At 46.1% G+C, this 17,055-nt stretch overlaps 1 protein-coding gene across 2 annotated transcripts in view; it reads left to right on the top strand.

The window, feature by feature from the left end:
* Kdm5a (lysine demethylase 5A) overlaps nt 1-15,644 on the top strand; it is a 53,433-nt gene extending 37,789 nt beyond the window's left edge. Inside the window, exons 23-28 of one of the 2 annotated variants that reach the window (XM_069988836.1) lie at nt 666-1,217; nt 1,588-1,731; nt 3,238-3,397; nt 4,756-4,976; nt 5,596-6,006; nt 13,559-15,644. In XM_069988836.1, the coding sequence (XP_069844937.1) occupies nt 666-1,217; nt 1,588-1,731; nt 3,238-3,397; nt 4,756-4,976; nt 5,596-6,006; nt 13,559-13,765 (1,695 nt within the window). In that variant the 3' untranslated portion in view covers nt 13,766-15,644. The remainder of the gene's footprint in view (nt 1-665; nt 1,218-1,587; nt 1,732-3,237; nt 3,398-4,755; nt 4,977-5,595; nt 6,007-13,558) is intronic. The other variant, XM_069988837.1, reaches the window with a different exon arrangement.
* The last annotated feature ends 1,411 nt before the right edge of the window (nt 15,645-17,055 follow it).

Raw genomic sequence — 17,055 nt, 5'->3', positions numbered from 1 at the left:
AATTTGAGAGCCTGCCTAACAAATCAGTCTTGATAGAAAAGTGGAACTGGACATTATTTCAAAATCGTTTCAGAGCAACTCTGGTAATTTAAAAAGAAGATTCATCAATATTTAGGATGTTTTTTCTCTTCTTGGTTGGAGTGAGTTTCATAAACCAGTGTTGAACCTGTCACCAGGCTTTCCAGATGAAAAGGGGAGGCCGTCTGGACAAATGTATTGGTGTAGAACTTAATGTTTAAGATGGATCCAAGGATTATTGAACATTTCATTTGTGCCAGTACAAGCTAGGCACTTAATTTTTAAAACAGGATGAAGTTGATGATGTGGCTACATCACCAGAAAACTGTTCAGATGAGTTGTACACATCAGCCCTCTGAAACCCAGGCTTGGTACCCAGGTGGCTTGGCTTCAGGGTGGCCTATGCCCTCTTCCTACCCTAGAGGAGGGTGCTCAGAGGAAGTATTCTGCCTACGTAAATTGAATTGTCAAGTCTTTCAGTACCCTTCCATCTCAGATGACGATGCTGGTATGGAATCTGCCCGAGCACCCCAAATTTTCAGAAATGGTTTGCAACTATTTGGAGAAAGAGCCCTCAGCCTTGAACGTTCAGTGTTTAGGGGTTTATAGTGCACTGACATCTTCCTTTAAATGTTTCTTGTGTGCAGGTGGCAGTTTTCAAGGAACGAGAGCAAAAAGAGATTGAGGCCATGCACTCCCTCCGGGCAGCCAACCTAGCCAAGATGACGGTGGCGGGCCGCCCAGAGGAAGTCAGGTTTTGCATTTGCCGGAAGACAGCCAGTGGGTTTATGCTGCAGTGCGAGCTCTGCAAGGACTGGTTCCACAACAGCTGTGTTCCCCTTCCCAAGCCAAGTTCCCACAAGAAAGGCTCCAGTTGGCAGGCCAAAGAAGTCAAATTCCTGTGCCCTCTTTGCATGAGGTCTCGCAGGCCCAGGCTAGAGACTATTTTGTCACTCCTGGTGTCCCTTCAGAAGCTGCCTGTACGGTTGCCTGAGGGAGAAGCCCTGCAGTGTTTGACGGAACGTGCTATGAGCTGGCAAGACAGAGCACGGCAGGCCCTGGCCACAGATGAACTGTCCTCTGCTTTGGCCAAACTGTCTGTGCTAAGCCAGCGTATGGTGGAGCAGGCCGCTCGGGAAAAGACCGAGAAGATCATCAGCGCAGAACTCCAAAAAGCAGCTGCCAACCCGGACTTACAGGCAAGATTAGGGTTTACATTCTCTGTCTGTTCCCTGTGTGTGTATCAGTATTCAGTGGAATGGACTCCATCTATTCTCTGACTGGGAGAACAATAGCTTGTCAGCAGTTTCATGAGCCCCACGCATCATCCTGCTCCACAGACCTGTAAAATTTTCTGAGTACCCGCCAGAGTCATTTTAGTGAGATACTCCTTGCAGGTCCCATTCACCTAGACCGTGGCAGCTTTAATCAAATCATTTAGTTTCTACTGACTGTTGAAGAAGTCCTTTAGCCGCTTCACCAGTTGGTTACAAATTGTTGATTTTAGCACATACTAAGTACCCATGTTCACTCAGTAAATCTCTGCTCATCCTGGAATTCTTTGTTTAGGGACACTTGTCTAGTTTTCAACAGTCAGCTTTTAACCGGGTGGTGAGCAGTGTATCATCTTCTCCCCGGCAAACAGTGGACTACGACGATGAGGAGACAGATTCTGACGAAGACATTAGAGAGACTTATGGCTATGACATAAAGGTAATTAGGGACTGGCCGGGTGGGTATGGACCTTACTTGCTGAGTTCTTGCTTTGTTTCTTATAGTAACATCTATTACGTGTTTCCTTTCATTTAATTTTGTTTCTGTGCTGGTCCTAGGGCTTGAACTCAGGACTGCTGCCGCTGGGCTCTTTTGCTCTACCACTTGAGCCACAGCTTTTTCTATTTATGTGGTGCTGAGGAATTGAACCCAGGGCCTCATGCTTGCAAGGCAAGCGCTCTACCACTGAGCCACCTTCACAGCCCGTTCTGGCTTTTTTAATTGGAAATAAGAGTCCTGGACTTCCCTGCCTGGGCTAGCTTCAAACCATGATCCTCAGATGAGGTCAGCCTCCTGAGTAGCTACAATTACAGGTGTGAGCAACTAGTGCCGGGCTGTGTGGGTTTTTTGTTGTTTTTTTTTTTAAACCCTGGCGTAAGCAGCAACTCCACACTTGCAATCCCCTCCCCTGAAGCCAGCCATACGTGTTGCTGGAAAGAGCACACCTGCCTGGTTGGTAGTTCTCTCAGAGGTCTGTTCAGTCCCACAGGGCCTCCTTGTAGTTCTTACCTTCCCGCCCCCTACCACCCTCCCACCCCCCCACACACACATCCAGTCCTGGGTTGTGCTGCACTGTGCTGCCTCCCGTGATGTCATAGGTCTTGGTGCCTTTCAGTCTTTAGTACCCAATTGACTGGCTTCCAGTATGGAGTTCTCTGTTAAAATAACAGTGTGATTTCCATCTGATTGCACTCTGTTTCCAAGGCTATGCAGGTGAGCGTGTGGAAATAAATTCCCTGGAGAATTATCTGAGACCTGATGAGAGCTGTCAGAATTGAGTGATTTCTGTATTGTCATTCAGGCTTTTCATTGTATTGAGAACAGCAAGATAGGATTGAACACCTTTAGAGATTAAATGGTTGTGTGTAAAGATAGCACATCTAAACTTTTCTTCCTCTCTAAAGTCCATTTTGTGTTTCTTTTAAAGTGTCCACAGTTCTTGTTGATGAATTGTTTATGTGTTGTAGAATCTGAATGATGGATTATTTAGTAATAATTATTGTAGGTTTATTGTCTCTATACACTTTTTAGCTTTATTCTTTTTGGGTTTGAAATTGAGGTCATTACTGTTTTTATCTCAAATATACTTTTTAAAATTAGATGTAATACTATATAATTACATTGTTATTTGTATTTATTTTAAGGTTTTTTTTGCCAGACCTGGGGTTTGAACTCAGGGTCTGGGCACTGTCCCTGAGCTTCTTTTGCTCAAGGCTAGCACTCTACCACTTAAGCCACAGCACCATTTCCAGCCTTTTCTGTGTATGTGGTACTGAGGAATCGAACCCAGGGCTTCATGCATGCTAGGCAAGCCATATTTCCATATTTCCATCCCTCTAGTGTTATTTGTAATGTATAGAAGCTTTAAAGCTGAAAGCCTTCATTTAATCCTCGTTACAGTGTAAGGTCCGCGGTTCCAATTCTGAAGCCCTCTTTGTCCTTCAGGATACAGCCAGTGTGAAGTCCTCTAGTAGTCTGGAGCCCAATCTTTTTTGTGATGAAGAGATTCCCATCAAGTCTGAGGAAGTGGTGACACACATGTGGACTGCGCCTTCGTTCTGTGCGGAGCATGCGTATTCTTCTGCTTCCAAGAGCTGCTCACAAGGTATTACGAAAGCTGTAAAAAGCTCCCCACGTTGGCCCTTCCCTGACCCCAATTCTGACATTGAAACTCAAGGATTTGTGCCACTCTGCTTGCTTGCTTGGCTGGCACTACCACTTGAGCCATTCCTCCAGATGGGCCTTTCTGATTATTTTTGGAAATGGAGTCCCTTGAATTTTTCTGCCTAGGCTGCCTTCAAACTTAGTCTTCTGAATCTCAGCGCCTTCTACCTGGCTAAGATTACAGATTTGAATCACCAACTTTTGGCTATGAATCTCCATTGAATTGAACACAGTGCCTGACTATGAAATGCTAATAACATTTTTAAAGGCTGTGTTGGTTAGAAAAGGCTCCCCTCCTTTTTTTTTCCTTTTTGCCTCTTCTGGGGCTTGAATTCAGTGCCTTAGCTTTTTTGCCCAAGGCTAGCACTCTGCCATTTGAGCCACATCTCCACTTCTGGCTTTTTGCTGGTTAGTTGGAAATGAGTCTGTTTACCTGCCGGGGCTGCTTTGAACTGCAGTCCTCACATCTCAGCCTCCTGAGTAGCTAGGATTATAGGCGTGAGCCACCAGCGCCCAGCTATGTTTTTTTATTATTAGATGATAACCCGAGAACGTTGCGCTCAGAGATTCCGCATGAGACAGTTTGGAGGCCCCGGGGCCTGCCTGCTGCTGCTGCTGCTGCTGCTGCTGCTGTGAGCTGTGCACCTGCCTCCTCACGGCCGCTTGCCGGCTCAACAGCTGCTTGAGAACTTTCCTGCTCGAGTCTGAGTGGCTGAGATTACTAGAAAGTTCTTTCTCTTCTTGGTGAATAATTTCTCCACAGGACTTGCTTTTCTTTTCCCAATTGTGAAAAAAGTCACCCTGCTTACTCTGGAAGATGAAGGCTGGTTTTTGTCTGGAGTGAAATTTAGGATTTTGTAGAACCATTCACTGTCACAGGGCAGTTTCCTACTTAATATTTATGGATTAAGGAATTTAGTAATAAGATAGAAAATCATCTTTAAACTCGAAATAAATCAGTTTTAGAAATTCTAGATGTGTCTGTCCTGTGGGGTTTTTTTTGGTTGTTGTTTTTTATTTTTTTCATTTCATGTTTGACGGTGCAGGGTGTGTGCCTGTCTTCCTACCTGCTCAGCAGGTAGGGGAGAGAGGAGGATCTCTTGAGCCTAGGAGTTGTAGCATAACCCTATCTCAGACAAGAAGAAAAGCCCTTCACTTTCTTTTTAATGCTAATGTAATGAACCCACATATCTACAGTCACTATAGAGGACGGGACCCCATACTCCTACACTCACAATGGAAGCATTGCATCTGCCCACAGTCTTCACTGTTTTGTTTTATGGTATTGTTTTGGGAAAGGTTCGAGCACCCCAAGAAAGCAACCTCGGAAGAGCCCCTTAGTTCCCCGAAGTTTGGAACCTCCAGTGTTGGAGCTGTCACCGGGAGCGAAAGCCCAGTTGGAAGAACTCATGATGGTCGGAGACCTTCTGGAAGTGTCTCTAGATGAGACACAACACATATGGCGGATTTTGCAGGCCACACACCCACCCTCAGAAGACAGATTCTTGCATATCATGGAGGTATGGGTGTCAAGCTCCTTTAAGTAAGGGTTTAAAGCTATGTAAAATGCCCAGGCTGGCCAGGGGATGGCTAAGTGAAAAGCAGTCTGGTTACCGTGGCTGTTTCTTCCACATAGCTAGAATAATTCTGCTTTGTGATGTTTTTTCTTGGGATCTTACTCCCCTCCCTTCTTGTATATTTAGCACTGTTTGTTTCTTAAATATCTTTAATACGCTTTCAGAACCCTTTTAATTAAATGTTTATGAATGAGTATATACATACACGTGTGTGTGTGTGTGTGTGTGTGTGTGTGTGTGTGTGTGTGTGTGTGTGTGTGTGTGTGTGTGTGTGTGTGTGTGTGTGTGTGTGTGTGTGTGAATGAGACCCTTATGGGGTAGACGGTTAAGCTTTAAGTACATTTACAGCATTAAGCAGTCGTCTCCATAATCCATTTCTACTACTCTTTACTAAGCCCAAATAGGAATTCTAGTCATAAAACTAGCCTCTGTTATTCCCCACAGACCTGTGCTTTCTGCTCTGTAATGTACGTGTGATTTGCTCTGTGATTCTAGGCACCTCACATAAGAGAGTAACACTTTTTACATGTCTTATGTTAAAATTGCTTCTTTATTTCTGAAGGATGACAGCATGGAAGAGAAACCATTAAAAATGAAAGGAAAGGACTCCTCAGAGAAGAAACGGAAACGAAAGCTGGAAAAGGCAGAGCAGCTTTTTGGAGAAGGAAAACAGAAGTCTAAGGAGACAAAGAAAATGGACAAACCTAAAAAGAAGAAATTAAAATTAAACACAGAGAAATCAAAGGAGCTGAATAAACTAGCCAAGAAGCTAGCAAAAGAAGAAGAGAGAAAGAAAAAGAAAGAAAAGGCTGCCACAGCCAAAGTTGAACTTGTGAAGGAGAATACGGAGAAGAAGAGGGAGAAGAAAGTGCTGGACATCCCTTCCAAGTATGACTGGTCCGGGGCGGAGGAGTCTGACGACGAGAACGCCGTGTGTGCTTCCCAGAGCTGCCAGAGGCCCTGTAAGGACAAGGTGAGTTCCCGCAGGGGCGAGGGGGGAGGGGGGGAGGGGCGGGAGGGGCGGGAGGGGCGGCAGAGTCCGTGTGCTTCACAGAAGCAGGTGGCACTGGCAGCATTTGAAACACCTGATCAGATCACACTGGGCTGCATCCCCAGCCACACACACTTGAGCGTGGGTCCACTTCTGAGTGAGATTGCACCCCAGAGACCTTATCTCCCCCACACTTCGAGCGTGTCTACCCTCCTGAATAGAACATGACTTTTTTTTTTCCAACAAAATATTTCAGATTCTTAAAGGTACAGTTTAAAATTTTTCAACTCCAAATTTTTCAGTAATTTGATGGCAGTCATTCCTCAGGGAATATGGATGGTGTGAACTTCTGAGAAAAACAGACATGACCAAAAAATTCGGTTCTTAATTGATTGAAGGTATCTGGTAACATTCTGGAATCATCAAGAATATCACAAAGGAGCTAGGTGTGGTGGTGATGCCTGTAATCCCAGCAGTTAGGAGGCTGACGCAGAAGAATCTTGCATCTGACACCAGCCTGGGCTACAGAATGAAACCTTGTCTCAACAAAACAAAGGCTTGATAAACTTACCGTTCCAATCGCTCATTATATTACTTCATATTTAGACTTTTAGTAGCTCCGTGGTTTGAAAATTAGAATCCATAAAATTCCATCACTGTCCAACTTAACCTTCCGGGTCATACACTTAACATATTTCATACTTGAAGGGGCCAAGCGGTCACTCTGTCCAGACTCCACACTTACAGATGAAGTGACCAAGTGGCTGAGCACTCAGGCACAGCCAGAAGTCGATCCCAGTTCCCTGGTTCCTGGCAGGTTTCGTGTTAATACCCAGCCCTCAGTAATGCATAAATGTGGTGTTGGAGGCATTGGCTTAGGTGGTAGAGGAACAGCCAATAAGAAAAAGCACCAGGCACCGTAGTTGATCCCAGTCTTGACAAAAATAAGTAATTCAGATGTAAGACACCCCACCTGCAGCCAGTCACCCACCCTTCCTCTTTTATCAGGCTTATTTGAGACCTGCTATTCATTTTTGGAAACTGAACTATAGTACAGTTGTATTCTAGTCTTTCAAGGGCAGTAGCTATAAATAATGATATGAATTATTTATATATCTTGGTAATACCGTCTGTGCACTTTGTATCTTTTCTTTTTTGTCATGTCCCTCAGCTCTTCAGCTCTAGGCTAGCATTCTACCACTTGAGCCACAGCACCACTTCCAGTTTTCTGGTGGTTAACTCGAGATAAGAATTTCATGGGCTTTCCTGCCCAGGCTGGCTTTGAATTGTGACCCTCAGATCTCCAGAGTAGCTAGGATGACAGGCATGAGTTACAGGCACCCAGCTTGCACTTTTGCATCTTTATTCATGTAATAAGAATTTTTCTGGGGCTGGGAAGGTGGCTCAGTGGTAGAGCGCTTGCCTTGCATGCATGAGGCGTGGGTTCGATTCCTCAGCACCATATAAGCAGAAAAAGTTGGAAGTGTCACAGTGGCTCGCTAGCCTTGAGTTGAAGAGCTGAGGGACAGTGCCCAGGCCCAGAGTTCAGGCCCCACAACTGGCAAAAAAAAAAAAAAGAATTTTTCTATATTCACACCAAGAGATTTTAAAGCATTTTAATAGATAGATGATCTGTGTGAATTACATCTCCTCTTTCATTTTGGATTTTTCTGTGTTTGTAGAGAGGCTTCAGGCCGGCGGCCTGCTGCCGCTCTCCGATGCGTTTAAGCAGCACAGTGTTGCCAGCCATTTCTCCTGTTTCTCAGGTGCTTACTTTCCACACCAGCTGCAAGAGCCATGGTTTCCTTTTCAAGTTTTCTCCTCTTCCTGTTTCCACCCGTTGCCACCTTCTCTCTCCCTTCTCCTCATCACTCTTAACAGGTTGCACGTTATCCCTGGCCTTCGCTAGCTTGGGGGCCCAGCGTCCTCTGCCTGCCTTCCAGTGGGCTGTGCAGTGGAACGTGGGCCCTCCTGTGCCCATCTGGTGCCCTGTGATGCCAGGGGAAGCCACAATAATCCCAACATATGGCCCATAGGACACAGCGTAAGGGCAGAGGCAGCTATTGCCGAAAACGACCCTGGACCTCTCTGCATTTATTCCTGACACTGGTTTGCTGTATTTTCACTTTTGGTGTTTTATAGACCAGGCTGTCTTGGAACTCACTGTGAAACTCGAGTTACCATCAAATTCACAGTTCTTCCTCAGTTTCTCAGGTGCAGGGCTTAGAGGCATGCACAAACCTGCCTGGCTGGTATATTCCTTTTTCTCCAAGCTAATGTATGTAAATGTGTACTCATGCATACGTTTATACCTATATATACACGCATGCATACGTACATTCTCCTCCGCCACCGCGCCCCCCACCCCCCGCCCCCAGTTATTTTTCAGGTAGAGTTTCTGAGTTTTTACCTGGGGCCAGATACATTGACAAGCATGAGCTATCACACCTGGATTTAAAGGATTGTAAAAAGCTATTTCTTCAGTTACTAAATTAGATACTGATAGTTAAAAAAAAGAAAGGAACTACTTTCAGAAACTAGTGTTAAGCTGGGCACTGGTGACTCATGCCTATAATCCTCGCTGTTCAGGTGGCTGAGATCTGAAGATCACAGTTTGAAGCCAGCCAGACCAGGAAAGTCTGAGACTCTTGTATTAATCACCAAAAAGCCAAACGTGGAGCTGTGGCTCAAGTGGTAGAGCACTAGCTTTGAGCAAAACAGCTAAGGGACAGTGCCCAGGCCCTGAGTTCAAGCCACAGGAGTGGTACCAAAAAAATTAGTTTTATCGATGATGTGAATCTTTGCTCTTCATGTGGTCTGACAAGAGGGGCTTCCTTTGGGAGCAGTAGTAGAATGAGGGATCGATTTGTTGGTTGTTGGTCAGTATAGAGGTATCTGCAGTCCCATTGGTTATACAGGATATAGAGAACTACATTGCCTGGAAAGACATCATATCTTAATATTCTAACAAATGAAACTTAAAGCAGGGCACTGGTGGCTCACGCCTGTAATCCTAGCTACTCAGGAGGCTGAGATCTGAGGATCGAGGTTCAAAGCCAAGCCCGGGCAGGAAAGACCGTGAGACTCCTATCTCCAATAAACCACCAGAAACTGGAAGTGGCGCTGTAGCTCAAGTGGTAGAGCAGTCGCCTTGAGCTGAAGAGCTGAGGGACAGCGCTCAAGTCCAGAGTTCAAGCCCCATGACCGACCAAAAAAAAAAAAACATATATATATATATATATATATACACACATACACACACACATACACATACATATAACAGAATTCTAAAAAAATTAGTTTTAGAGTTTAGACACTTTTTCTTTCTCAAGTCTGCCCAATGGTTCTAATTGGTACTAAGTGAAACCAGTTTGAAAGGGCAAATTAATTAGGCTGATACATAAGTTGCATTTTTTTCAGTATTAAAATAACTACGCATTTTACTTATGGACATATTCTTTCTTACTGTTTTTCCTTAGCCACTACTACTACTCCCATAAGGAGTTGGGCATGGTAAATTAAGAGATTTAAACTTAAGAACTTGCATGTTTACATTTACTGTTAGTTAGGCATTCTGATTTTAAATGATTTTTGTGGTAGTATGGCGTCAACCAGAATGTTGGCATTATTGGTGGATTTGCTGGTTCATGGCTGCTTTTAGCACAGATTGTCAATGCTGGAGTAAGTAAGTGTGTAACACACACATGGTGTTGAGATGGGGTAACCAGTGGCCCCAGTGTGCTTGGGGCTTTTCCAGTTGTAGTTCTGACATTCCCATACATTGGGAAATCTCATTCCTGTGCGGACTAGGAAAGCTGGTTGCTTAATGTTGAGAGCACATGGACACAATTACATACATACATGTGCATGCACGCATGCTGTGCCTCAGGAAGTGAACTGTTTGCATTTTCAGATCTGGCTTTTGCAAGGAACATTGGTACAGAAAGAGGAGACTAGAGGTAAAATGCTGAACACGATACTGAGTATATTACTTGGTCAGGAGTGTGCTGCCCATTTACTTAATCCAGCCTTTGTCACCAAGCTAAGTGACCTTTTTACCCCTAGGGCAGGAATATGCTCTAGGAATGAGCAAAATGTAATAGATAACAAGTGACTGAAGTGAAGTTGTAGAAAACACACATGTCCAGTTGACTTCATTTCCTCTGTTCACACCTCCCCTCTCTCCTGCCTTCTTACCCGTGTCTGCCTCTCTCTTGGCTGGCTGATGATAGAACCAAAATCCAAGGCCTTGAGTAACTAGACAGACACCTTACTTGACTGCTGAACTAGCACAGCCCCAATCCCCAATGTCTTGTTCTTTTAGCTAGACATTTTCCCTACACAGTAACCTATTTGTACAAAACCTAAAACCTGTTATCTGTTAAAAATTGGATTGCTCGTTTGTTGAATAAAGGTGATATCTTAGGGTTTTGTTTTTTGGGGCGTGAAAGGGGTGGTTGGTACTAAGGATTTGAACTCGGTACTCCAACTGAGGCTGACACCCTTCCACTTAGGCCACACCCCTCTAGTCCTACCTTTTTTTGGGGGGGGGGGGCGGATCTGGTCATGGGACCTGGGTGAACTCTGGGCCTGGGCGCTGTCCCTCAGCTCTTCAGCTCAAGGCTAGCGCTCTACCACCTGAGCCACAGCGCCACTTCCGGCTTTTTTCTTTTTGCTTATGTGGTGCTGAGGAATCGAACCCAGGGCCTCAGGCATGCAAGGCAAGAGCTCTACCACTGAGCCACCTTCCCAGCCCCTCCAGCCCTACCTTTTTTGCCTGTTATTTTGGCATCAAATTGTAGTCCTTCAGATAACTAGCTTTCTGAGTAGTTAGAGTTACAGGCATAAGCCACAGCTGAGGTTTTGCTGTACTGTGCGCACTCCTAAGGTCAAGCAGTCCCTATTGTCTTTCACATTGCTTGGACTCTAGGCTTTCTGTGAAGGTGTGTTTTGGGGTTTTCGTTTTGTTTTGTTTGGATTTGGTTTGTTTTGTTTTGGTTTTTTAGTGTTGGTTCTAAAGCTTGAACTAGAGCCAGGGCTTTGTCCCTGAATTTTTTCACTGAGGACTAGTACTCTACCACTGTAGCCACAGCTCCACTTCCATCCAGCCTTCTGGTAGCTAATTGGCTATAAGAGTCTCACAGACTTCTCTGCCTGGGCTGGCTTCGAATCAAGATCCTCAGATCTCAGCCTCCTGAGTAGCTAGGACTATAAGTGTGAGTCACCAGTACTCAGCTCTGTGAAGTTTCTGTATGCTTTTTGTGATTGACAAAGTGCCACTTCAGAAATAACGAAGGGGAAAATGACAGAACTTAATGTGCAACTGACTACATTGTGTCTTGAGTTGCCAGCTTGCTACTCCCTGGTCCTTGTCTCAAAGCTTTGGATCTAGTTCTGAGCTTTGTCCTGCTGTATGATCCTGGACCTCTTCAGACAAAAGTGAAACTCAAGTTTGATTGTTAATAGTTGGACGTGGCGGGGAAAGACTGGCTTTGTGTGAATTGTACACAACCAGTAGATGGATAGAGTCTTGTGGAGGGGAGCAAGGCTCTGGACAAGGGTGTCTGCTGGAGCCACCAAGGCAAAACACTGCATGGAACTTCAGGAAACTGGGATTTTAAAACATAGGGATGGCTTCTCTCCGAAGCAGACACTGTTTGGTGTTGAAGCCTTTATGTCCTCCGGATTAGCATGGACGGGGCCGTGTTGACTGGGGGCAGGAGGCAGGGGTGAAGATGTCTGCACTGTGGAACACTGTGTTACCTCATGTGGCTGGCTTCTGGGTCACGGTCCTCTTTGTCCTCGCTCGCTCCACAGCGCCTTTGGTCTGGAGGGCACCTCTCACGCGCACACAGCTCGCTCGAGTGGTGGTCTGCACTTTCTAGGGTGTGGTGCGTGGGGAACCTTTCGGGGAGTCTCGTGGCCTGCCTGAAAGAAGCTGCCCGGTGGCTCGGGCGGCGGCTTCAGGATTTCTTTTTCTTTCTTTCTTTTCCTTTTTTTTTTTTTTTTTGTAGCGGTACTAAATCAGGGCCTGCTCTTGGCCAGGCGGCTGCGCTACCACGTGAGCCACACCTGCAGCAGCACTTTGGCTTTAGGTTGTTTTTCAGACAGGGTCTCGCATTTTTGCTGGGGCTATGCTCAGACCACGTGCCTCTCACCTGTGCCTCTGACTGTACCTGTGGTGCTGTTCCACCACTGCCCAGGTCATTGGTTCAAAGGAGGCTAGCCTCAAACCAGGATACTCCCAATTTCTGCCTCCTTAGTAGCTAGGATTACAGATATGAGCCACTGCACCCTGCCTGAGTTCAGTCAGTTTTATACTATAACATGACCTCTTAAGATCTAGAGTTCTAGAATAGGAACTTTAAAAAAAAAAACAAAACCAAAGTGATTATTATTATTTTATCAAGCCAGAAGTACTGACATGATGCTGGGTAAGTATTACAGGACACAGAAGCTAATTTGGAAACAATTCCTTTCCCTGAATGAAGCTCGTTTAACTAGCCAAGACATCCTTTGCTGTCTCTCCTGAGCTGCCTGAGGAGCTTCTTTGATCGCCTCAGACTCCTTCCTTGGCTGCGAAACTGAGCATAGCACATAGGTGCAGTCAGTGGCTGCTGTATTGCCAGCAGAACCGTCAGCCTCGGTGCTGGGAGAGGTAGAGTAGCTCCTTTCATCTTGAAGGTTCTTGTTTGCAGACAGGTATAAAAGCTGCCACAATCACTTTACAAATATAATAGGCAAACGTTAACTTTGCTGCTAGCTCTCGGTCCAAGGTTTAAAGTGGCCAGACCATAGTCCTCTGCAGGCCTTCGTCATCGTGGCGCCCTCCGAAGGGTCAGACGTGGCCTGGCATTGGCCACTGGCACCTGTCAGTTGTCCAGACTAATTGTAAACCTATAGTGTTGATTGATCTGTGTCTTTGACTATTTGTGATTGGTTAATTTGTAAGATTTGACCTCTGATCTTTGCTAACTTTTTATAGGGAGTTGTATTTGTAACAGAAGAAGAGAAGAATAAAAAATAGTAGTTTTAAAAGTGGCCTTTGTGACTGCTTTTCTAAAAAGGTATTTAATGCTCTTAGTACTTTGGCTTACCTCTTTGAACTAAAGCTAATACACAGGATTGCCTTCACACGTTGTCCTCCTCCTCCTTTCTTCATTGATAATTCCATTGTCTTTAGAGCCTAGAAGTTGTTTGTACTAGTAAGCTACTTGGCTGCTCTATTAGACGTTTCCTTCTTGTCAAGTTCTCCTGCACATGTTTCTGCCGCACACGGAGCCCCAGGTATTCATGAGGTGATGGAGTGCCTAAGAGGCCTACTTCTGTGGACACACTTTGGTAGAAGATAATTTGGGGTGTTAACTTCTCAGCTTCTTTCTTTGAAAATAACCCCAAAGCAGTCATTCTCTGTCTGCGGACATCCCAGTTGTTTGCTGTCATTGAAGCCAAGAAAGCTTTGTGGTTTGCTTTGGTTCTAGGCTCCCTGTGGTGTAACCGGAACATTCCCCACCCTTGTTCTTGTCTTCCTCAGGTGGACTGGGTGCAGTGTGACGGTGGCTGTGACCAGTGGTTTCATCAGGTGTGTGCTGGGGTGTCTCCAGAAATGGCAGAGAGCGAAGATTACATCTGTATAAACTGTGCGAAGAAGCCGGGGCCGGACAGCCCGGGCCACGCGGCACCTCCCGCCTTCATCATGAGCTACAAATTACCAATGGAGGACCTGAACGAGGCCAGTTAGCAGATGCTGGCTTAGTTTGGGACACGGGGGGCTTGAACCACACTGAGATGTTTAGTCATCAAGTAGAGTGGTTTCGATCCACTCGGAATGTCGCTTCCAAAGATGAGTGGCCTTCAGAGAAAGTGCTCCTAAGTGCTGCGTTCCTCCCCACGGGGCGTGTCTGTGGAGGGCGCCGCCCAGGGTGCAGCAGCCAGTGTCCAGCGCTCGTCTCCCTCACAGTGACCTCCTGAGTTCAGGTCAACACTCGGGTGGGCTGGTGGCCCTGGCACATGGCCGTGCTAGCAGACATGCAGGGGTGGCTTGTAGCTGGCTGGTGTTAGGTAGAGACCTGCAGGCAAGCGGCAGTACCATCCCAAGGTGCTGGTTGCTTCGATCTACATAGTTGGGATTCTCAGAGAGGAGACAGGGCACCACTTGGCTTCTGCCATTAGCTGGCATTTCATGTTCTTACCGGGTCAAGTAGGAGCACCGGGCCGAAGTGACTCTTGAGAGAAGTCATGGCACAGTCGCCAGTCGAGACCTGAGCGTGTGCCTTCCCTTCGTGCAGAGTGGGGGTGTTAATGAGACGGAATGGATTCGAGGAAGACGAGTTCTTCTTAATCTCAAGACAGGGAGCCTGCTTCTGGCTTTGAATCTACACTTGAGAGGAGGGCGGAAACGTGGTCCAGGCTTCCAGAAAGAAGACTGGTAATCAGATCGAGTCTCAGCGATGCATGCTCCCCGGAAACCTCCACGCGCAAGTGTCACACACCACCAGGCTTCCCGCATGGCCACGGGCGAGACCGGCACACAGCAGCTCTTTGCCTTGCGCCCCTGCGTCTGCACCGCACGCAGCTTCTCACCGTGGCCGCGGCGATGCTGCTGGGCACGCACGGCTGCGTCAGAAGACGGGGGGCGGGGGACCTGTCGTACCTCTGGGTGATGAAGTTGTTTTAGTAAATCCATTTCTAAAAAGAAACAAAAGGACTTGTTTTTACTTTTTCTAAATGTCTCTATGACTACTGACTGTTGTATAAATAGATTATTTTTCCTTTTTTGATATGCACATACGGATATATAAATACATATATATATTTACTGTTACCAGCAGCATATGTAGTTTGGTTCGGGAGCTTGCTTCCTCCGTCTTGCTGTTTTGGTAAATCCCATTGCTTCCTTGTGGTGCAGTCCTCGCCCGTCCCATCTTCCGTCTCCCATTGTTTTGCTCAGATGGTTGCGTTTGCGCGGGCGGGACGTGGCTCTGGTCACTGGCAGGAAACGGGCTTTCCCCAAGCCCTCTCTGCTGGCTGGTTTCCGTCGTATGTGAATGTTTGTGACTATGGTGCTGCGTCCTCTGTGTCTCCCTCCTCCTCCAGGTGTCGGAGCTGTATGTAACTGTCAGAGGGGGGTTAACGTTTTTTAAGGACAAAAAAATTACTAAAAACAGTGTTTTGTCTTTACTGTCCTGTGTCCTTTTGTTTTGGTTTAAAAGTGTGTGGTTTGACTTAAAATTCATGTCCTGGTAAAAGGAGGTGATGGGAGGGAGGCCTAGAACCCATTGTAGTCTCTGCCTGTCTGCCTGTTTGTTTGAAAGAAGTATCTTATAACTAGAAGTGAAAAGAACTGTCCAGTCGCAGTGTGAGTGGGTACCAGATTTAACTCGGAAAACATCTAATGAAAACTAAAGAGGCTCCTATAAAACCCAGTTTCTGTGGTTCACACTCCCTATTTTGATTTTTTGTTGTCATTCACTCTATCCTTAATGCTAGGTAACAGTTTAAATACTCTGGCCTATTACGAGAGGCCCAGAAGTTGTAACACGCGTGTCTTGAGATCCTAAACTCAGTATGTGACTTAGGATTTTAATAAACATTATGAGGTAACTAGCCGATTTCATAAAAGATTATCGTCACTCAGTGAAAAATTGCATGTAGTTGATGTTACGGAGGAAGCACTGTGTGTCTTTGAAAAGGATTCAAACAACTGCCTTGAACTCCAAGAGTTAAGTTTTAAAAGCTGGAGTGCAGCTTAAAATTCAAAAACGTAAAAACAAATGGCGGCTTCCCAGAATACCTTTTAAAACGTAGGTTTCCTTTCACCCATGTGGACGGCCAGGGGGCCCCTCGGATGTCCACCCCTGGGCAGGGAGCGGAGGTGGTGGCTGTGGGAATGGTTCATGTGCTTGCAGTGAGTGCCTTGTCTCCCTGCTGGAGACCCAGGGAAAACTCTCCACCCGTGAGCAGCCATGTCGCCTGCGCCATGAGTCAGGTACTGTGATAGGGTGAGTTTATTCCCCAACTTACAGAGTGGTTAGGACGAGACTGAGAAGAATACAACAAAAGTTTGTGGCACGCACACACACCCCTGCACACAAATGTAAAAGTGTAGAGCTGCGGAATGAAATGAGGCGTGTATGCAAATGTTGGTGAGCACACCAAGGCTGCATTTCACTCAGAGTAGGTTACGGTGAACTCCATTCTTCTCTGTGGTTGGCATTTAGGGTGAAAACTTGATTTCATGTTTCTCTCCCTTCCTATCTCCTGGGCTGTAGTTCTGTGTTTTAACCTGCACTTTTAACCTGCTTTCAAAGGTGCTTCTCACCGCTTTCATCAAACATATCCTGGCAAAGGTAATGGAAAGGTGAAAAAAGTGGCGTCAGCCTGGGCTTACCCCACACTCAGAAACCGTGTGTAGCATTAGTGGGTAGCTTTTCCTCGTTCAGCTGTGCAGACCAGCTTTGCCCGCCTGAGCCAGACCCGTGCCTCATAAAGACAGGAGTTGACTGCCTGGTAGATAGATGTGCACAATCTAGACATCAAAGTCTGGCACACCATCGGATTGGCATGGTTTTACCTGAGCTTCACTCCTGTTTTTTTTGTTTGTTTGTTTTTTGGGGGGAGTCTGGTTGTGTGGCCTGAACCCAGGGCCTGGGCGCTGTCCCTCAGCTCTTCAGCTCAAGGCGAGCACTCTACCACTTGAGCCACAGCGCCGCTTCCGGCTTTTTTTTTTTCTGCTTTTGTGGCGCTGAGGAATCAAACCCAGGGCCTCAAGCATACAAGGTGAGTGCTCTACCACTGAGCCACCTTCCCAGCCTCTCCTGTTCTTGACTTTTGTCTTTTAGTAGGTACCTAAGAAGCTGATTTTTATTTATTTATTTATTTTTTGCCTGTGCTGGGCCTTGAACTCTGGGCCTGGGCGCTGTCCCTGAGCTCGTTTTGCTCAAGGCTAGCGCTCTACCATGTGAACTAGAGCACTACTTCCGGTTTTTTTCTGTGATGACTTGGTGATAAAAGGTCTCATGGACTTTTCTG

The sequence above is a fragment of the Dipodomys merriami genome, unplaced genomic scaffold (assembly GCF_024711535.1).
Source record: "Dipodomys merriami isolate MVZ:Mamm:240054 unplaced genomic scaffold, mDipMer1.0.p SCAF_368, whole genome shotgun sequence".
NCBI lineage: Eukaryota > Metazoa > Chordata > Mammalia > Rodentia > Heteromyidae > Dipodomys > Dipodomys merriami.
This window is presented reverse-complemented; position numbering and strand designations above follow the sequence as displayed.